Raw genomic sequence first — 23,165 nt, 5'->3', positions numbered from 1 at the left:
ATTTTAATTTATCAAATTCTCCCGATACCTACATAAACTTCTGAGCACCATCTCTTTGTACAAAATATTATTCCCCATTTTCTCTTTTGATATTTCAAGTAAAGCATTTACATCAACTCATAAAGATTCATTCAAGTAGCTATTTTCCCAGTTCCCATGTTAAAACCATAAAACATTTGACGTCTACAATGTAGGTATTGTTCTATGTATATAATAGTACATAGAAGTAAGGTATCCTGTCTGTTATCGTGTTTCCGTTATACGTTATGTATTGTTTGTAAAAAACTAGATATTGTTCACTTGCACTGTGTCGATGGTTTTACCCGCCGGTATGAATAACTCGTTAATCAAAGATTTGAGGAAGCTGTGGCGTATTATCAAATGTGATTTTTTATTGGCTTTTTTACCTACAACTACTAGAGGTTTTGGTAATTTCGGAGAGTGTTTTAAATGATTAGTTTATTATTCATTCTATTATTGTCCTGCTGTTAGGGAAGGAACTCTCATTGAGGTTAATTTTGATGTTTACCGACACAAAATACCTTTACGGATAAAGTAGGTAGGTACCTATAGCTCGTAAGCACCTGACATTTTCGAACACAATTTATGTTTGGATAAATAATTAACGTTACCAAACTTTGAATACCTATACAGCGATTGAGTAATTATTTTGAAATTAGAAATTAGTAGGTAATCATTTTCTCATTTGTCTATACTATCTATACTAATATTATAAAGAGGAAATGTTTGATTTTTTGTTTGTTTGTTTGCATTGAATAGGCTCCGAAACTACTGAACCGATTTAAAAATTCTTTCACCATTGGCAAGCTACACTATTCCCGAGTAGCATAGGCTATATTTCATTTTCAAAAAAAATAGGGATGCTTATTAAAATTTGAATAATCTAACCCAAGGTGTAAAAAAATTAATGTTGAATAATCAAATAGGATCAAAACATTTTAACTATGTACACCTAATACATAGTCATTTAGTCATACCTACTGTTTCACTGTACTATAAACGTAAAAATAGTCTACAAACATATTATTCTATTTTAATTAGATAAGTCATTTTTAAAACGAAAACATACAATACGTGGGTACTCTGTAGTAATAAAAAACAGGACTTTTCCACAACTTTCCAAGGCGTTAACCTTACATACTCACAACTCTAGGTACAGTTTGTTTGCCCGTGGACTGCACCTATATGTACATAATGTACACAATACATACGTCGTGTAGTTGTACTGTACCTAGTATTACAGAGTGTGTTCTGTTGTGCTATCAATGCATGCCAATAAAGGGGCGTTGCTGCCTTATCTACTCGATGTGTGCTAACGTGTGTGTGGTATTTTTTATTCTAGTTTAGTATTCTGAGGAACTAGGGTACCTACTTTGAAATAGTACTTTAGTAGCGGTTGTTAATCTAGAAAGCTGTTGTTAAGCCAATAAATGAGTTAACCCGATAAAATACCTTTGGAAATGTGTTATATTCTTCATGCTACGCACTGAAAAGTGCTCTAACATATCAAAAAATGATCAAATTTGGTAGTCGTTTCGGTCTATTTCTATGCTTTTGAAGTCCCCGTTAGTAATGTACCTAGAGGTTAACTGGCTGAAACCCGTGACTTTACTTACGTAATCAATTAGCACAATATGTCAATCCCTGTTAAGTAATTTATTGAACTAAATATAACCAGACACTTTTACGTTTATAGAATTAGTATTGATTTTAAAAATCTCTGTAATATTTCAGTTGGTAGTACTATCATCAGGCAAGTAATAACAATATACAATTACTATCACGCACGTACTAACACTTTGAACTCATTTTATAACGTAAACAAAAACGTAGATATTATACAGAGTATACAAAATGGTGTATTACATGTCTTCCTAGACCTTCGGGTATAGAAGCGTGATATGAAGCATGTAGGAGAGCGACATTATCGATGTTCAGTTTCAATTATTGCTGGCACGTAATATTGGATGTCTGGTGTCGGCGCCTGCTAGTCTTGGCTGTCTGGCTATGTACCGACATGAAACTAATGGATATATCAAACTATGTTAAGTATTTGTTATTTAGTAGGTTTGTGGAAGGTCAATGCTATGCTGTAATAGTTTTATGTACCGGTATGTACTCCAGTATCGGCTCATTTGGCGTTAATATGTAAGATTTGTTGAATTTAACGTAGTTGGTATTTACGTTGAGATGCTTTATTGAGTCGTTACCAAGCTACGTTTAAAGGCTTTCAAAATTCTGGTCATTTAAAAGGAGTTAACGAATGCGAACCTAAATTTTGAGTCTGTTAAGTTAAAAACAATAAAATTAGGCATTGAGAGCAAACATTACGAAATTGTATGTTGTAACTATGTAACTTAGGTACACGGCTTCGGTATTTTGTATGTGAGTGTTTGAATGCTGACCGTACATAGTAAATAGGGGATTATCCCCGGCCTTGGGCAAGGCTATGTATGTAATACTAAGCAAATATTCGCCGTGAAATTAACATTAATACGGAAGAATATTGATATTTAAATAGCGTTTTTAATTAACTTAGCTATACTAACGGTATTTCCGAGATAAATTAAATCTTTAATCTTGCGTCATAATTTCCATTATTATATTTCAATACCATTTTTACGGCCTGTGTTAGTTTATAATCCATTGTGAAAATTGAAATAATTGATTTTGAAATGTTTTCAAAGGGCTCAGGAATTTCATAATAGTGTTCATCAAAGGTTCTGCAAGTAACAATAATCAATTGAAATATTCTATTTAATAATTTATTAGACGAGGCACTGACAATAAAGGGAAAAGCATCCAAGGTATATTCTTTGTAATAAAATAGAAATTTAAAAATCCGTATACAAATGGCAGTGTAATCGATGAGCAAAAAAGAAAACAATCATATCCGAAAACAGTACCTCTTTTTTGAGGTCGGTAAAAATGTATCTACTAAACAAGTACTACATGTTCGCAACTAACTGTACCTATTCGAAAGGTCAAAGTTGAGGTCCTAACGTGGGACTAGAGCCTTGAATATGAAGCGTTAATAAACTTGAACGTTTAACACAGGTCATGCGTAACACACGAGGCAAGGGATTCTTGATACAAAGAGCAAGTGCTCATGAATACATTATAATATAGAGATGAGTAGAGTATAATTGTGTTGATTCTGCTTTGAAGTGGCAACTCTTTGTGTCCTTTTGTAGATGCGTTAGTTTGAGAGTCTTGTGCCGGTATTTGTTTTTTTTTTATACGTTTACTCAAGAGCAGTGATAGCCAAGTGTTCCCAGTTGCGCCTGCCCCGCAAGTGGTCGAGGGTTCGTATCCGAGGGGACACACTAATGACTTTTCCAAGTTATGTGTGTATTAGAAATAATTCCAATTATCACTTGTTCCAACCTTGCATACCTGAGAGTTCTTTTAAAACAGTTTTTGATGGTGTGCAAAATTCCCATCTGCATTTGGTAGGTAGTGGACCCAAGGTCAAACCCCTCCCTTATTAAAGGGAGAGACCCTTGCCCAACAGTGGGACACTAATGGGTTATGTTTTCATTAGATCTATTCAAACTAGATCTCTTCGAATTTGGTTCAGTAGCTCAGTCCTGGTCCGTACTTAACACACACTTTTCGTCCTCAATCAAGCCCGATTGCCCAGTTGCCTGCTTACATGGTTTCGTTGAAGCTGATCGTCATTGCAGAATGTCTGCTAGAACATTGATCTAGTCATTTACTTATTGTGCCTGACTTAATATACACATAATTGATTTTTAGATAGGTTATTTGTTCGTCATTGGTGTCTCCTATTAACTTGTAGGACTTGTTTTTATGTAACTAGAACGTCCTTTAAACAACTTTCTTGATAGAAATTTAAAGTAAAAAGGTTAGTTTTTATTTCATTTTTACATAAAGCTAGTAATTATTGTCCATTAAGCCGGGGGACACTAAAAGACAAAACATCCACTCCTATGTAACGTAGAGAAATCGGTAGAAGTGGTGCGAGGTTCAAATCAATTCAATTTAAAATATTATTTATTACGTGAACATCTTGCAAAGTATTTGACTGGTTGAAACTGTTTGCTCGTGAGAAGAAACGGCGAGAAACTTAGTTGCGGGACTTTGCTCGACATACTATTTGTCACTTTAAAACAAAGTCGCGCAATGTCGCCAGATATGTCCCGATATATGTTATGGGACAAGTATTCGTGATTTGTGTCCGTTTCCAAGTTACAATAATGTAAGAAATGCTTTTGTGTTACCGTTATCGGTCACGTACGATCAATAACAACGATGATAAGCACTACGTACGCAGCTAATCTTTATTTGATCTGGGGGCACGGAAGTGCCCCCGCAAGTCGAGCAAAAAAGAAGCGGCACGGCCGTAACATCCTTTTCTCGAAGCAATTCGGGCTATTTTTGACACCCCTATAATTTCGTTGTGGATAAAACAAGAAGCCTGGATTTTCAGCAACTAATCAGTCATTGTATAAACACGGTATATTTAAAATTTCAGTCAATTTGAACCAGTAGTTTAAGAATGACAACTTGTTAAAATTTTGAATTTTGTCACTCACTGATTCACTGACTCACTGACTCACCGATCATCAAAAGTCTAAGGTACTTCTAGCAGACTTAGAAGCTTAAACTTTAGAATACAAATAGGGTTTAGTGTTTTTATCATGGGAAAAATTTAATATTTTCTAATTTCGGCCCAGTTCTCTAAATACACCAACTGCAACAATAACTTTGTAATCCTATATAAATGTATAAGATAACAAGGTTATATTTGCAGTTAATGAATTATTATTGATGTAGAAAATAAAATAAATAGGTGTAAATAGGTACCTACTATATGAGGCATAACGGGAGGGGGTATAGGGTGGGTAAGGGTGTTTAACCCATGAAACTGAACAACATTCTCATAGGAAAATATGTTGAATGATGAAAAAAAACGTCTTTCCATACAAATTGGACTTATGTTCGCTCTACAAAAAGAAGTGAGATGCCATCAAAAACATTCTGTAAAAACCTCAAGTCTCGCCGTAAAAAGTTGTGAGATCTATATAATACCAAGTCGATTAATCTATTTAGTCTCTACTTAAAGGACCTTCTGTCTTAAGTTGAGACTTACGTATGTTATTATCATGCCAATTTAAAAAAAAAACCTTTAAAACAAATAGATCGACTTGGTCATCGCAAGAAAACACAAATTCGCCATTAACATTTCAGGAGCATTGACTTCTCGTCGTGCTGTGTAGTGTGATACATACTAATAATCAAATCATGCGATGGCCAGGTCGGTCTATTTGTTTTAAAGGTTTTTTTTTTAAATTGGCATGATAATAACATACGTAAGTCTCAACTTAAGACAGAAGGTCCTTTAAGTAGAGACTAAATAGATTAATCGACTTGGTATTATATAGATCTCACAACTTTTTACGGCGAGACTTGAGGTTTTTACAGAATGTTTTTGATGGCATTGGATATTTTCTTTGAGAACTTTGTGCCAGACGAGTTTCTTGGTAGACAGAAATATTATCTTCAAGTAATAGTAACAGTTCATGTTATAGAAACGTTATTCCCATTTGAGTGATGCTTAAATCTAAGCCGCTTATTTTTTTTTAAGTGTGTTTTTTGGGAAGATATGTGTTTGAGTGCCCCTTTAAATTCAATGGCATTACTCCTATAACTTGTAAGTTTGCGATCTTAACTGTAGATTTTCCAATAATGTTATGGTCTTGGTGTGCATTACCAGAGGTTATACGAGTCAACTCAAATCTTCTCTGAAACTTTAAAAACTTGTATCCTGAATAGAGTTACTCTATGTAAATTAATATATTTTAATTTTCCCGATGAGGGTTGACGTCAGGCAGTCAGTTGTAAAAACATCAGCCCTTTACAGCATGTATTTTAAAAGGACAAGAAAAAATATGTTTTAATTCTGTTCGGCAGTTTAGTTACAATGACACTTAGCAATGCTCAAGCTTAGTAAAAGTCTAATAAAAATATTATCTTATCTTTCAAGGAAATGTAGGGCTGCTGATATCATCATACTGTACCGCTTTACTTTATATTTTTAGGCTTATCTAGGAATCCCTGTTATCTTATAATTTTGGTTTATTTTATTTATATACTCGCGGACCCGGCAGACATAGTAAGGCCCAGCAAAGCAATCTCTATAAGAGCAATTTTTTAGATACTTGTAATAATTCATATTTTAGCTAATTTAAACAAAACTGTTATAAAATATACATTTAAACTACTATTCGTGTAGTATTGCTGAACGCACGACTACACCAATAGGAAAAAGACATGGATTTATGTATGTCCGTGTATGCGGTAATAATTTATCACACGTTCATCAGTATCCTGTATTTATGACGAATTTCCCCATGTCTTTGATCAAATTATAACGTTGTATTATTATTTTAATCAGATTTTATATTTAACAGCGTGTGTTAAATTTAACTAAACTTCATAGTTGCTATACCTCTTATCATAATCTTCAAAATGGAAAAAATATGGGCACATGGATGGAAACTACATTTAATACTAAAAAAACATGTACTTTTATTTTTGAATAGAAACATAACTGCAATTAAGGAATTTAAATAAAATTGCACGTTAACAGCTTTTCTATAAAAAAATTGTTTCATAAAGATTAGTTGATATAACTGGAAGCACAATATCGTATTTATAACAAGATACTTTTCACCCCGGGACATCTTTTCAGAAGTCGTGGGAAGAAGATAGTAATCCATATGATTCTGAATCGAATCGAAAGTATTTGTACTTTGAATGTCCCACTGCTGGGCAAGGGTCTCCTCCCGTAATAAGGGAGGGGTTAAGCATTGAGGCCACCACGCTGGCCAATTGCGGGTTGGGGACTTTGCATACCTGCAAGAACTGTACTTTGTATCCTTTATTAAAGTCCTTCGCTATTTCATGTAAAGTCCCTTGCAACACAAGTGTGGGAAGTTATGCTAAAAATAGTTTCTTATAAAATAATTTACTGCAAAATTATAAGGAAAATATCATTGTATATGTGCATCCTTCATTAATGTAGAGTTCATTGATGGTCAAGGGGAAAAGAGATATGCATACGAGTGAAAGAGAAAGATATATATGTGTAATATATATTATTATGTTTGACGTACTACATACATGTGTCATTATTTGAACTATTATTAATGCCAGTGTTTGATATTTAAATATTAATGTTTTCTTTGTTAAGAAAGTTATGCAATACATTGTTGTACATATATTTGTTCTTAAATGTGGCGAATATGTATTTGCATAAGTTGTGTAAATGATAATGCCTTTTTTTCTACTAAAGATGATAAATAGTTTCATCGTCGGATAAAAAATCGATTTCTTTTTACGTTTTTTACACAACATATTTCATCATTCATCACTCATTATCGCTTTAAAATTATTTCTTCTTAATCAGTTAAAGGTCCCACATATAACATGTTCCTTCGCAAATAAGAGATCTACCCAGCCTTGCCTTTGTTTTTAAATCGACTACAGGACTTGACGTTAACCCGTGGACCTCAGTCAATCCTGATTTAGGGCACTGTTGTTCAGGCTTACTCCCGACAGTATCGAGTCGAAAATCAAATTCGTTTGGTTCGAACAAATTATGTCAAATCGAAGTTTTAAATTTCTTCCCAATAAACTCAACATAGTTTGCCAGTCATACTAGATAGATTTCTCAGCTATACATATTGTTAATAACTTGCTTCTAAATTGGATTAGTTATCGTTTTTCCACATAATTAGATTAAACGCTCCTTGCTTCATTCTAAATGAAATTGCAGTCCAGTAGCTCAATTCTATATTACTATCGACTACCGACCTGTCATCGAGAAATTTTATATGAAAATCTGATCAGCGCCGCTGACGGCCGTCGTAGAAACTTTTTTGGCAGTACATTCTAAATGTCAAAATTTCGATCGCTAGCCGGTTGTCGGTAGTCGATAGTGGTAGAGAATCGAGGTACTAATGTTTTCACATTTCGAGATGTTTCTTTTAAAATGTTGATGTAAATTCATCATTGTTGTTCATGATTCAGTTTGTCGTGACTCATGGAATGTGTTGAAAGGAACTCGGTCACACGCACACATGCGCGTGCGCATCTTGTGTGTATACGTGCTTGTGATGTACGTGTGTGTGTGATATGAGTACATATCGGTGTTTGGTTTTACTTTACATTGTATTTCATGTTATTTTGTTATCGTGTATTTTTGTTTTTCGTACGTTATGCATAGAAAATGAGGCACCAGTTGTTTTTCACATAGCAAGGAGCAAAATAGACCTACGTATAATGCCTTGTTTCCATAGGTTTCCCCTCATACAAAAAAGAGTTTTATCACAACTTGTGGTTTTTTATGACTGAATTTAATTGCCATAACATCCTCTAACAGTCTTTACCTACCCTTATAATAACTTCTATGGTTTATCGTTTGTTATATGCCTATATTGTAGGCAAGAGTAGACATGGACCAACTGTCGTTAAAATTCCAAATAGTTTCAGACTAGTTATCAGTATATTTATAAATCATATGATGTTCTGTGTCTTATAAAATGGAGAAGGTTTTGGATAAATGCGTTTATTGCTAGAACTACCTGTAGAATTTACAAAAAAAACAATTTAAGTTGGGGTCAGCTTTTGTGATTTTAACAAAATCACATCAGAAATTAAACTTCTCTTTAATCACCCATCACCAACTGCAACCTCGACTTCATGCCTTAACGACTGTACATAAACAAACTTGTCACAGTAATATATTCATGGGTCAATAAGTTCCACGATATTGGAGGATTGCTCTTGAATACATACATAAATTATATGAACCGATGCACTCAAGTATTCTGTTCGTACTCTGTTTGTTTACTATGGATATAGGTATTCCTATTTAATATTATAAATGCGAAAGTTTGTGAGAATGTATGTATGCATGTTTGTTACCCTTTCATGCATATACTACTGAACCGATTACGATGAAATTTGGTATATAGGTAGCTGAAGACCTATAGCACATAGGCTACTTTTTATCCCGGAATTCTCGAGGGATTGGGATTTACACGGGAAGGGTTTCCATGCGGACGAAGTCGTGGGCGGCCTCTGGTAACTAATGTTTAGTAGAAATGTATTATGCAAGATGTATCGATGTGAATGAAGCAAGGGAAGTTTCTAAGGATCGTACCAAGTGGTGTTCTTTGGTGTTCATGTTCTGCCTACTATGAGAACAAGGCGCGATTTCATACATCGTCGTTTAAGTTCAATCACCAATCAAGTAATTTCTTGGCAGTTTTGATGTCATTGCCTAGAGAATCGAAAGACGAAATTGAAATTTGTCTGTACTGAAAAGTTGCTTGAAATTACTTACGTGGTGATAGAACTTCAACGACTGTATGTATGTAAATGTATATACACCCACATTGTGAATCATGTAATTTAAAACTTGTTTATTACTGATAAGCTTATTAATGATGAGGAAAGGGATTTTTTCCTTTATTTGATTTCTTTGTCCAACATACATTTGATCAGAGATCGAATGTGTGTACAGGCAAGACCCACTGTCTGCTATGTAAACTAAAACTATGGCCGGAAGCCACGTCATACGCAATTGCATCTCAGTTATGTTATTTGCATTTTTCCGCGTCGGTTCGTGCCATATCAATTTACCGATTTGTGCAACACTAATTCTTTTTGTTAACATGTAGTATGTTTAGTACTTCTTCGTGCTTTAGAAGGCACATGAAAAGCGGGCTCGGGTATCTATACTAATATTATAAAGCTGAAGAGTTTGTTTGTTTGAACGCGCTAATCTCAGGAACTACTGAAAAAATCCGATTTGAAAATATCATTATATCATTACGCTATGACTAATAGGAGCAGAGTACCAGTAAAAAATGTTACAAAACGGGGGAAAATTTCACCTATTCTCTCCTATGTGACGCAAGCGAAGTTGCGCGAGTCAGCTAGTTTAAGATATTAGTCGTTAAACCATGTCAAAGGCCTCTCGGGAGGTTTGAACGACTTGGACTTTGGGACCAGTAACCATTTTTCTACTGTCATGACTGTCCCACTGCCTAGCGAGAATCTCCTCCCGAACAAAGGAGGGGTTAGGCTTTAATCCCACCACGTTAGCCAAGTGCAGGTTCGGGACAGTTACCATACGATAAAATAAACGAGACTGAAAATCTTATTCTCTCATACAATTGCAATTCTCACCGAAATTCAATAACAAAAGCCAACCTAGTTTCGTAAGTGTAGTTTTTTTCTTTGTTCTGCACAGTCACCGCGACCGTTGAAATAGTGATATAACAGATATTTTGTTTTGCACTGACTCATAACTGAAAGTGGCGTTAAAAGCAAAAAGACTTGACAAAATAGCCTTCAATTTGCCTCTAATATGGCAACTTAAACTTGTATTTTTATTGAATTAGGTGACTACTTTTGTAACAATCAGCTGAAGAAAAGAAAAGTTCAGAGTGATATCCCTATCGTTACCTATCGTTAAAATGTGGAGACTAGTAGAAACAGTTGTTTTGAAGGAATTGTTTAGTAATATGAGCTAGAGTATAAAAAGGCTGCCTAGCATTCTTGGCGTTGTTACACCAGGGCAATGGTTTTAGTTAAAAATTAAGGGTTGGTTTCACGGCTTACAGATAACTGCTTGGTAGCGCAAATATATGAAAAAATGTGTCCAAATTGCTCTTGATAAACTAACCCATACTAATACAAAAGTGGTGTAACCATATGAGTCCTGTTATCACTCGAGTCATCTTGTGACAAGGGTCAATAGAATACCTAACAACAACTCATAAGTGTTGATAATGATTTTGAAATAACTGTTACCGGGAAATGAATCACTCACAGTGTAAAATTACAACTGGTATATGACACATAACTTGATATATTATTTATATTAACAACATATCGCACTAATAATAACTTCAAATATATCGCCACAACTTCATCTAGACTTAACACCATAACCATACCATTTTTTTTTAAATACTTAAAGCATTTAGTTTTTTCCCCCATGATAGGAAGGGATAAACAAATTACTCGTCGATTCTGATAAAAGTTGTATTTTGAGTTACTACACAATTGTATTATTAGTGCGATATCGTTTATTTGATATTTATTCGCTAAATAACACCGATCCGATAGTTTGTTGTCGCAGCTGATGTTTGTACAACGTGTTTGACAAAGGAAAGGCTTTATTCAGGCTTGTACTGCAAAATGTGTTTTCAAGCTTTGTTTTTGTGGTCTTTTTGCTATGCAATATTCTATATCCTTTAAACAAAGAATTTTATGAAAGTTCTGGACTTGCAACTGACGGACATGGATAAAAGTATCGTACATAATATGCTGTTATTTCCATACATAGCTGTTTGAAAACAGGTAGCTGTTTGACAGCCAATAGGTATTTGACAGCTGGTTGATGTTACTTTAGTCATATCTAATATAAGGTCTGTAGGTAAACGAATCTTTAAGTAACATGTTTGACTGGAGTTCAAAAATGGCACAAAACAAAAATAATTGGCCTAATCGGGGGAAATCCTATGAAGCTTAAAAAAATGATAATGATTAAGATTTAAAGATCAATAAAGGCCACCGAAAATAGGCACTTTAAGCAACTTAATTACAACAATCTACCTTCCAGTCGTAAGCCTAATTTGGACCTTGTAACCACAAGATCGTATTCATGCGTGTAGCACGTGTTATTTTTTGTCAATACTTTATAGCTAGGTATTATTACAAGGATTCGTGATGAAAGCGGTCATGGCCGGTCGCACTCATCGTAGATATTATCTGTAGAGCTGTTTCTTTCTTTTGTTTTTTGTAGGTACATATCTCGATACTAATAGTCAGATGAAAAAATATTTAAGTGTATGATAGCTTGCTTTAGTCATGAAGAAGGCAATAGAGTATCTAACATCACGCTTAACAGTACGGGAACGAGTTAGTCACTACAAATACCACTGAAAGTAGGAGGCACAGCTTGTAAGGGATTTAATCGTGTTATCTATCAGTCGCTAAATTGTTCACAAAATGTTCAGTTCCCAAGTTCCTTTGATACAATGTGTTTCAATCGATGTAATTTTTCTCTTATAATTTTGCATTCTATCTCTAAAGTACTAAATAGGTTTCTTAAACCGATGAACAAAAGAACCTGTTTCAAAAGCTTCCTGAAAATGTATCTAAAATGTAATTCGATAAGCATATAAAGTTGGTAAATATTCTTCCTCAATGTAAATAACCTTGGCGTGTCGAATGTGACCTCGTACGTTTAAATAAATAAAAAGTATCGTAAAGACTGACCTCAGACTCCTGTGTCCTGCGAGTTAAATTAAATAACTTTTTCATATCAAACAGAAGCGAAACGAAGGAAAATATGAGTTTCTGTATAATTTGTTTATTTATTTTTACAAAGTTTTATAGAATACTAGCTGACCCGCGCAACTTCGATTGCGTCACATAAGAGAGAATGGGTCAAAATTTTCCCCGTTTTTGTAACATTTTTTACTGGTACTCTGCTCCTATTGGTCGTAGCGTAATGATATACAGCCTATAACCTTCCTCGATAAATGGGCTATCTAACACTGAAAGAATTTTTCAAATCGGACCAGTAGTTCCCGAGATTAGCGCGTTCAATCAAACAAACAAACAAACAAACTCTTTAGCTTTATAATATTACTAGCTGACCCGCGCAACTTCGCTTGCGTCACCTAAGAGAATGGGTCAAAATTTTCCCCGTTTTTGTAACATTTTTCGTTGCTACTCCGCTCCTAATGACCGTAGCGTGATGTTATATAGCCTATAGCCTTCCTCGATAAATGGGCTATCTAACACTGAAAGAATTTTTCAAATCGGACCAGTAGTTCCTGAGATTAGCGCGTTCAAACAAACAAACAAACAAACAAACAATCAAACAAACAAACAAACTCTTCAGCTTTATTATATTAGTATAGATTATATTATATTATATTATATTATATATTATATAGTATTATAGTGATAGCCGAGTGGTATAAGTTGACACTTCCACGCAAGTGGTCGCAGGTTCGAACCCGAGGCAACACACCAATGACTTTTAGAAGTTATGTGTGTATTAGAAATAATTATCACATGCTCCAACGGTGAAGGAAAACATCGTGAGGAAACCTTGCATGCCTAAAATTTGTTTAACACATTTATTGAGGGCATGCAAAGTCCTCAACCCGCACTTGGCCAGCGTGGTGGACTCAAGGCCTAACCCCTCCCTCATTACGGGAGGAGACCCTTGCCCAGCAGTGGGACATTAATGGGTTAAATAATTATAGTATTATAGTATAGATGGTGACACTTTCATAATTATGTCTTCGTTTCTAATGTCTCTATTTTAAGATAACCATTAAAAAAAGTAAGCTAAAAGACCAAAAAGGGATGAATGGATTGCGCAAAAGCCGACTTGGACCTAAAAGAGGTCTAAGGTTGACGTGAATAGTTGAGTTGATAAGTGAACGGGAAAACATGTCCCACAATTTATCGTAGGAGGATTCAAGTGTTGCATTTGAATTTCAATTAAGTATTAGTGAAAAAGTCTTCAACCCGCACTTGGCCAGCGTGACGGACTCAAGGCATAACCCCTCCCTAGGTTGGGAGGAGACCCTTGCCCTGCAGTGGGACAGTAATGGGTTAAGTTAAAGTGGCCGTAGTCCGTTCACGCACTAACATCGCCATTTCATTTATATAACGATTTATAACTTCACAATTACGTACATATTTCCTAATTGAAGCAAAAATGACTGTTTTAATCTCGATCTATTATTGCTCTCAGAATACGGTAGTCGACGATAATTAAGTCTCCGACTCTATCAGCTCTCGTCTATGTTGGGCTCAGACAAAGCTCGGCGCGAATCGATACTATCAGTTAAAAATAAACTTGTGGAATATTTAACGGCAAAGCCTTTAGATAGACTGTGTTGTCTATGGGAGCAATAGGGAAAGAGTACGTTGAATTGAGAGATGATGGAGAATGGGTGGTTTAAAGATGGGTTGCCATTTGTTTAGGACTTTTTAAATAGATTATCGTGAATGCGGGATAAGAAATCGAAATTCATGTAAATTCAATGACTTCATCTTGCTAAGTGATTGACTTTTGAAGAAAAAAATGCTTGTGTTTGGTCCCAGGTCTTCAATTAATCCCAAACTGAATGGCATCAAAATTAATGTAAAGATTTCTTCATGTTTAGCGACAGATTCCAGCTTTGTACCTTTACACTGTGCTGACTGTCTCCTTGCTTTAAGGCACGTATAAAGAATGTCTAAAATTACTTTTCAAATGTTGAGAACTACAGTCAATGCAACAGTCAAATTAACACAGACGAAGGCTGTATTAGGATGTATATAATTTGAACACTGATATTTAAAGGTCAAAGATGAAACAAGAATAGCATCTATTTTAAAATATGATATTTTTGTCCGATACACGATACTTTGTAGGAAATATTTAACTTGCGGATTTAACTGATATTGATCTGTTACAACTTAGAATCAGTCCGCAATTTTTTTTCGGTTGTATTCAACAATGATCGTCTTTCAAGGAATATAATCTTAATGAATTTAAAATTAAAAATCACACCATCTATTAGTGAAAGCTTTCTGATTATGTGTAGGTAAAAACAACATAAAAAATAATTGTTTTAAATGTTGTAAATAATATATTGTTGTACGTTTTCACCCTAGATAAATAGATTTTAAGTTAATCACTTTTAGACAGACAGTCGACGCTGGGATTATTTAGAACATGTAGTGAGTTGATGACCTAATTAAAGCAAGATAAATGATTTTTTTAAGATATAAGGCTTGTGATAAGGATCTGTTTCTCACGCGTTATCTGATAAGCTCTTTGTTTCAATGAAAAATTATTACAATCTGTTAATTTCGGTATTGTATGTTCGTGGTAAATAATGCCTGCTATGTATTTTAATTAATTAATCATTATGCGTTATCGATATACATACGTGGGAGTATGTCTGGCCAATTTATTTTATCGTTATTTGGAGTGTAGTTGACGTATATAACACCAATTTCTAAATGATAGACCTTTCCGAAATGCTCACTAACACATAGAATACACATTGTTAATAGTAAAATATTTACAGGTTTGCCTTATCTTACTCACCCCCAGTTTCTGAGTACATTTAGCGGTAGTTTATCTCAATTATGTTTTTTTTTACAGTTTAAACGCTATTGAATAGATAAACTACAGCTAAATGTACCTCAGAAAGCGGGGGCTAGACGGGTATAGCAGCCGTGATGCATAAAGACACCCATTGGCAAAACCAATCTAACTTTTAAAATATTCTATATAAAACCAAAACTGTCGTCTAATTCACTGCCCTAATATAAATCTACTAAACATTATACTTACCCATAATTCTCATTCCAGCCACATCTCTCTGGCACGTGCTCCTCAACGTACCCGCCAACGCGACGGTGCTGAACGGCAGCTGCTCCGACGACCAGTGGCTGACGCTCACCTGGTCCAAGCCCAACGCGACCGTGGCCAACACGCTGACCATCGTGTACCACAAGAACGACACTACAAAGAACTATGGAGTCAAGAGCCTTAACATCTCACTGTCGCCTGATAACTTTGTTAATGGATGTGAGTATAAAATTATTTATTGTGTACTATTTTATTTATTTTCACCATAGTAAAAATCTTCTCGTTCTACTCATGAAATATAAGGATTTCTTGAGTTTACCATAATGACCAGCTGCTCGATATACTTAGTTTTTCTCAAGAATTACTGCTTCTAGAAAACTTGAAAACTCAGGCATGTAAGTTATCTTTTTAAAAGTAAGTGATAAATGATTTTTGAAATAGAATTCTTAGGAAAGACAGATGTTGCTTAAAGATTGCAGCATCAATCTTAACGCTAACACTCGACTAATAAAGCAAAACAATAGAAGGTTTCCGACGATTTCTCGTATTATGTCTGGAAATACATAGACACTTCAAAGAAAAAGTTTCTCTGCAACAAATACAAATAAATTAATCCAAACATGATTTCCAACAACACATATTTTCGTTTCAGCATCACCAAACCCAATCCAGCTGTACCATGGTCCTGAATGGCAGACTCCTCTGTCAACGTCGTACCGGTGCAAGACGCTCACCCAGCTGAACATGACCTCGGACGACACGGACAACAGCGTGGTGGCCAAGCTGATGCTCACCAGCCTGCAGGAGGAGGCCTACCGCAGCGCACCTGGACAGGGCTTCAGTGCTGGTGAGTGGAGATATTGTAATACTGTTCTTCTGCTGGGTTCAAAAGACGAGGGGGCTAGGTCTTGAGTCCACCACGTCCAGTGGTTAATCCAAGTGCAGAACTCGATCATGTAAGGGTACTTCGTAATGCGAGGGTTTTAGATCTTGAGACCGCAAAGTCAGTGGTTATTCCAGGTGCTGCTCTCGTGATTTAAGGGTTAGGCGTTAAGTCCAGCTTAATAGTGACTGATCCAAGTTATATTTTTTTGGGGTTTCATAAAGGCAACATTGCGTGGCCGTCACCTTTTGAAGTGGTGCTACTAAGATGCCTTTTAGGGGAGGGAACACTTCTCCCCTTTGGTCCTTGAATCGGCCTATGCACCAAGTCTGTTTTAAGGATATTTACGGCTTGAAAAACTATTTTAGGCATTCGAAGTTTGGTTTTTTTAATGCTATCTTTGCTACATGGCGTAATATTAATTCCTGGTTTACTTTCAAAAGTCAAAAGTTCTTGCTGTAAGTCAGACTTTCAACTTGTTATTTACTACTCAGTGCTTTCTAAGAAGACGATAATAAGCAAAAATCTGAAATTAATTATGTATTATGAAAAAGATCCTGCTATCTCTGATTAATTCACACAAGGCTAATTGTTGCAAGAAAATATATTAATTAGTATTAAATTAGAGGATTATTAATGTTTAACTTGTGCTATGTTTTTATTGTGTATCATAAATAATGAGAACAATCTCTTCCGGATTCTGTTTGTGCAGTGTTTTATCAAATTATGTATTGTAGATAATGAAATATAATACTTAGTCATTATTTACTATTAACACGACTATGAAGATATTATCCTGATAGTAATACTGTTATATAACTGCCTTTGAGATCAAATCTGTTGTTCATACAATTGCATATAACGATTATCTCGAGTTCTATTCCCGGGTCGGGCAAAGAGCTATTGGTCTTTTCTAATTTTGGAATATTTCTCAATAGTAGCCCGGAGTTGGGCAACAGGCCCAGTACTTGGCAATAGGCCCTATTACATGGGAATTACATTGTTAATGGCGAAACTTATATTTAATGCATCTTCGTATATAAAAGGCTAAATATTATGTATGGATGTATGTTATTTGTAACGGTTGTAATAAAAATATTTAAAACAGGATATATACTACCGTACATTCACATTTAGTGATAATAAATTATAAATAATATATAATACGAACGTTATGCTGTATTCCCGTCATACTATCGTTATCGCTTCGCGTCGCGTGCGCATAAACAATGATCGATGGGTGCCGGCCATATTTAGACTGCGTTTTCATAAAAGATGTGCGAGATAGCTAACCGGTGCCTGAGGAAAATCTCCGACTATAGGATTTTTCGATTAACCTTCCAGTTCGCGGGCCCATAAGAAAATATCTAGGTCTATATCGATGCCTTGATTCATCAAAATCGTTTCATCTGTTTTCACGTTAAAAACCGAAGAAACCAAATTATGAAAGTAACGTAAGACCGTACTTACGAAAGTCTACTGACATATACTGCCTATATCAAACACTAGCTGACCCGTGCAACTTCGCTTGCGTCTCATAAGAGAGCCATGATTTTTCCCGTTTTTGTAACATTTTTCACTGGTGCTCTGTTCCTATTGGTCGTAGCGTGATGATATATAGCCTATAGCCTTCCTCAGTAAATGGGCTATCTAACACTGAAAGAATTTTTCAAATCGGACCAGTAGTTACTGAGATTAGCGCGTTCAAACAAACAAACTCTTAAGCTTTATAATATTAGTATAGATTAATTAGTACTCTAAAGTCAAAAAGAAATATTAAAATATAGTAAGTGTTCTTATAATCAGGTGTTAATCAATGACCTTTAGTGCGTGTGATAGTATATCGTATCATTGTTCTGTGACGACACGTGTTCGTATGTTATATGTTAATGCGACGCAATTTATAACATATCTTGTTGTATACAAACAGATATCGTCTGATATTATTGTATCATCTGGATTTTACATTGTATGTATTTAGGAGAGAATATTTTCCATAATTTATATTATAAACAATGCGGATCTTCATTGCTTTTTCGTTGACAAACTCAGAATGGAGCGTACATTCGCATTTCTTCACCATCTAAGCATAGAAAGTGATTTGAAACTTCCGAATAATGCCTTACATTATTTTATGTGTGATAGGAATACAAGCAGAACTTTAACCACTTACCTAATGAAAGAAAAAACTATGCTTTCGAAAAGGATTTTTTATTGAAGGAGTTCGTTTATTGCCATGCTCGATTTTATTTTACTGTAATGGATAAGCATACCTTACATTCTTGTACCATAGTTCGACCGACTTTTTTTAACAAATCAAATTGTGATGAGAAACAGATGAGATATCAACGAATATTTGTTTTCGTGACCTACTACCATTAAAGTGGGCCTAAGTTTTTGTAATAATAAACAATATCTGAACCCACATCATGCGTATATTGCAGCTCGCGAGTGCGGCGGCGGCGACGTGCCGGACGCGGTGCCGATCGCGGTGGGGTGCGCGCTGGGCGGGCTCGTGGTCGTCGTGCTCATCGCCTACCTCGTGGGCCGCAGGCGCTCCGCCGCGCGCGGGTACCTCTCCATGTAGATACAAGGTCAGTGTACACTACCGTTATAACTATAGGATATATGTTAAGCTACGATATATATATACCAGAATTTATGGGAAATTGAAGAAAAGAATATATAGAATTAGAAGACAATTCACATGGCATGGCATTGATGTTGATATTCTCGCGATAAGTCTGACTTCATCGCTTATTTCTAGTTGAATAAATAAAAAAAATGTCGGTAAAATACTGTCGGCTTAACAATCTATTACTCGGTAATCGGGTTCTGGGCACTGAATGTGTTCAAAATCTAAGAACATCAATTAATATATCATCAGTTTCTAATTACATTTGTCAATGTTTCAGATGGCAGCCGCGCTGAGTATCGGCGAAGGTAGTAAATATATAATAAACAAAAAATATATAATAGAAGACAGTTATACATTGTTTGCGTCGCATTCACTCACTCGCCCGTGGCGCTGGTCACTCTGCCTACCCCCTCATCGTTATTGTATCGTCCATTTATGACCAAAAAAAGGCTATGGAAATCAGGCATTTTTATAAACTGACTGATTTTTGTTGTCAATCTTGTATTTTTATTTTAAATTGACCAGATAAGTTTTCGTTTATAAAATTAGTTTGTCTTATTGTCCATTTTAATTTCTGGTCAAAGTATTGTTATCTAAATTCAGTTATCATTGCGTACTCCAATATATTGCAATTTTAGTTATTAGCGGGCAAATAGTGTATAGTTGAATTTGCTCAAAATTATCAAAAAAATACCTGATTTTTTCCATTATATAATGATTACACGTATTATTATAAAATATTGGTATAATTAAATATTCGTGACAATTAATTTGTAATTGTAATAATATATTTTACACGATTCACTTATTAGCTACTGTAGAAGTGTGTTTCTAATGTATCATTTCTCCAATAATATTAATTCATTTACGCCATCGTTCTTTCGGCCATAATAGTTAAAAATAACTATATTATATCCTCACAAAACTATTCCATTCATAATACAGTAACATTTTTAAAAATGTGATTTTATTATTAGTTTTAAATGGTAGAAAAGTATAGTATTTTTTCGTCTGGCAAGGTAAATGCAATATCAAATTATTTCTTAATTTTTTAGACGTTTTATAATTTTTTTATTGTGCTTGTTTTAGTCCAAAGATTTTATAATTTCAGTTATATGCATGTATAACTAAACTATATGTATATGGAGTCAATTTATGTGAAATGTCCATGATAACAGTAAACGCCGAGTAGGTGTAGTTAGTGTATAAAATGAAATGCAGTGTCTTTCTTTTTGTTAGAATTTAGTATTCAGACTATTTTAAGTATAACATGTCTGCTGGACAATATCATTGCTGTACCTTAGATCTATAACTATCAGTGTTGCTATAACAAAAAACATATTCTTTCTACTAACTCAAGTACAACACTATAAACTTGCTAATATATCTATCCAATTTAGTCAAATAGCCACACTGATAGTCATAGAGCAATTAGACATCTCATCAATTCTGCGTCGCCAGAGTAAATAAATAATAATAAAATATTATGAAAAAAAGCTGGCAATGAGTTGCCCAGTGTTGTGGCTATGTAACTTGCAGTCGAATTCGATATGAATATAAATCGTCTAACTGCGTTGGTCGATTTAGTTTTTACTATTCGTTGATCGATTGTAAGAACTGGCTAGGTGAAGGAAAGCGGAGGGTATTGTCGGGAGTTTGATTCCAGGTGTCGCCTGCTACACGACTGAGTCGAACGACTTGATATTTTAAACATTTAACGTATAATTGATTCACAAACGAGTCAATCGCGTAGCAGGTCTAAGATAACTTACTAAAAATGTAATTTTAATACTAAAAGCACGTAGTTTAGTATCAAACTTTCATTTTACGTAAGCAGAGATGTAAGAATTGAAAAAAAGAAATAAATGTTTTTTATTGCCAAAGTGGGCTTTTATTTCTTCCTCTGAAAAGCAGATATAATAAATATGTATTCTATATACAGTGACTTATTTATGTACATACAATTATACTACTGAACACGATTTTATTAAATAAATTATTATATTTTGTGACAGAATCGCTCGTAACTATTAAAGCTGATCCCTATTTATTTATTTACATAAGTACTGTACGCAGTGGTATAACATTAGACATCAAAATAAGGGCCGGTTCATATCTGACGGAACATACACCGCGTATTTTCGGTCGCGTAACGCGAGAACAGACAAATACATAGAAAAACACTCGACCGATTAAGCGTCGGTATAGATTATTAGCCCATACTAAATAAGACACGCTCGACGCATCTTCCGTCAGCTGTGAACCGACCCTAATACAGTTTTTGCGTTAATACTGGGTTTAACGTATAGTGTACGTATATGACATACTAACGGGCAAGAATGTATGCGTTATAACGACGTATACGGCGAGTGCGTACTAAAGGCGTATCTTTTCGCTTTTCAATCTTTCAAGAAGGAAATCTTTTAGTGATCATTAAAACTTTGTTAATAACTAATTACGTACAATATAAACAATACTATTTCTATTGTATTGTTACACTAGTGACTACATTTAAATGCAAATTCTAATTGTTCAATCCTGATGCAGAAAAAATTGAAGAAAAATCCATTTCAACTTATGTTGTTAACTGTAACTAATGTTGTTGCAAAAACCATTCGGCTACTATTCTGTTGTGATTTCGTCTATTTCCGAGCAACCACCAACAATGTTATTTATTATTATTCGTACATAAGATAAAGCCAAATTGTATGATGTCTTGATGACAATAAGTACAAAACTTTCTAATAAAAATGTTGACATTACATAGTATATTTAGCGAGAATTACTATTTTATTTCGTAATAAAAAAATCTTGAGATTTTTCTTAGCAAGATAGATAAGCGAAGCCTTTGGTGGTAAAAGCGAGAGTCGCTTTGCCTTTGCGATTTTTATTGGCCAGATATATTTTTAATGATACTAGACAGTATTTAACTTATTTCAAGTACAAATTTTAGTCAATTCTCGCTAAATAACTTTACAAAATGTTTGTTAATATATTCTAATAGTTAACAACTAAAGTACTAACTATTATGTACAATTAAGATAGCAATACTGGTGCAATATTAAGTACTCTATATACACGGAGTATTAGTATTAAGTACCTATATTATTTACATAGCCTCTTTGAATAAGCTTTAGGGGTCCAAAATCAATCAATCAAACTTTTTATGCTTATTCATATTATGAAAGGTTCGTTCTAAAACTGAGAATATTATAAATATTCCTATAGAATTTTCAATTTATTGAATAGCTACTTGCTTACTTATTAAAATAGTCAATAATTACAAATTTTTTAATTGATTTGTTTCTTTTGGCTCAATTTGTTAACAATAATGCTTACAAATTGACCATAATCCATTTGACAAAAAAAGAGAAAATTATTGCACTATTTTTATAATTAAGGTAAGTTAAAATTTTCTAATAATTTTAAACTCAATAATAACTTTTTCTACACACATTCTAGTATGTTCTATTTGTCATGACAATGAAGATTCAGCCTTTGTTATGAATACAGATATAAATGGCACTTTTCGGTAATTACTTAACAATTAACATAGTAAGGCACATTACAGACTTCTATTCTATTGTGTAGTTGATCAGTGAGTTAAGTGTTATTCAGCCTTTATTTAATTATGTATTATGGTTTAAGGAACACTAGAAATGGCACCTTATTTTGTTTTTACTGAGGACAAGTGCAGACATACCAACAGCTAATTTAAGAAAAAATCGGCCAAGATAAAGGAAAGAAACTATTCCTTTAAAGTATGATATTTTACAAACATGCAAATCTCTGACAACATTCTAACACAAAAAAACTAAAATGATTATTGCATGGAGGTTAGATATCTTTTCTGTAGCCTAATGACAGTCAGTCATCGGTACATTCATACGCAACGTAACTATAGTATTACCAAAACATGGCAGTCAAGTTTTTTCTTCATTGGCTAACCAAACCAACCATTTTATAAAGTTAAAAAAATATGTGTATGTCTGCGCTTGCCTACAGTATCTTTGTATTTTAAACCCTATTCTTTAGTATACCCTACTACTCCGGTATGGGACACGAGTCGAGCAGCACGTTGTGTATGGACTCCATGTCCGTCCAGCCTCGCTTCTGACCGCCTACAGATACATCACGGATACAACCGTTGAAGTTCTTGCCGCCTTCCGTTGACTCTAATACCCCTT

At 34.5% G+C, this 23,165-nt stretch overlaps 2 protein-coding genes across 3 annotated transcripts in view; one reads left to right on the top strand and one right to left on the bottom strand.

Annotated features, from left to right (window-relative positions):
- The window catches only part of LOC142987153 (lysosome-associated membrane glycoprotein 1-like), a 27,181-nt gene extending 6,320 nt beyond the window's left edge, over window positions 1-20,861 (top strand). Inside the window, exons 3-6 of the mRNA XM_076135723.1 lie at window positions 15,458-15,676; window positions 16,110-16,304; window positions 18,785-18,934; window positions 19,256-20,861. Of these exons, the coding sequence (XP_075991838.1) occupies window positions 15,458-15,676; window positions 16,110-16,304; window positions 18,785-18,927 (557 nt within the window). The 3' untranslated portion in view covers window positions 18,928-18,934; window positions 19,256-20,861. The remainder of the gene's footprint in view (window positions 1-15,457; window positions 15,677-16,109; window positions 16,305-18,784; window positions 18,935-19,255) is intronic.
- Window positions 20,845-23,165, bottom strand: part of wb (wing blister) — a 199,107-nt gene continuing 196,786 nt past the window's right edge. For both annotated transcript variants that reach the window (XM_076135719.1, XM_076135720.1), the window contains one exon: window positions 20,845-23,165. In XM_076135719.1, the coding sequence (XP_075991834.1) occupies window positions 23,023-23,165 (143 nt within the window). In that variant the 3' untranslated portion in view covers window positions 20,845-23,022.

This window comes from Anticarsia gemmatalis, chromosome 3 (assembly GCF_050436995.1).
Source record: "Anticarsia gemmatalis isolate Benzon Research Colony breed Stoneville strain chromosome 3, ilAntGemm2 primary, whole genome shotgun sequence".
NCBI classification, from domain to species: Eukaryota; Metazoa; Arthropoda; class Insecta; order Lepidoptera; family Erebidae; genus Anticarsia; species Anticarsia gemmatalis.
This window is presented reverse-complemented; position numbering and strand designations above follow the sequence as displayed.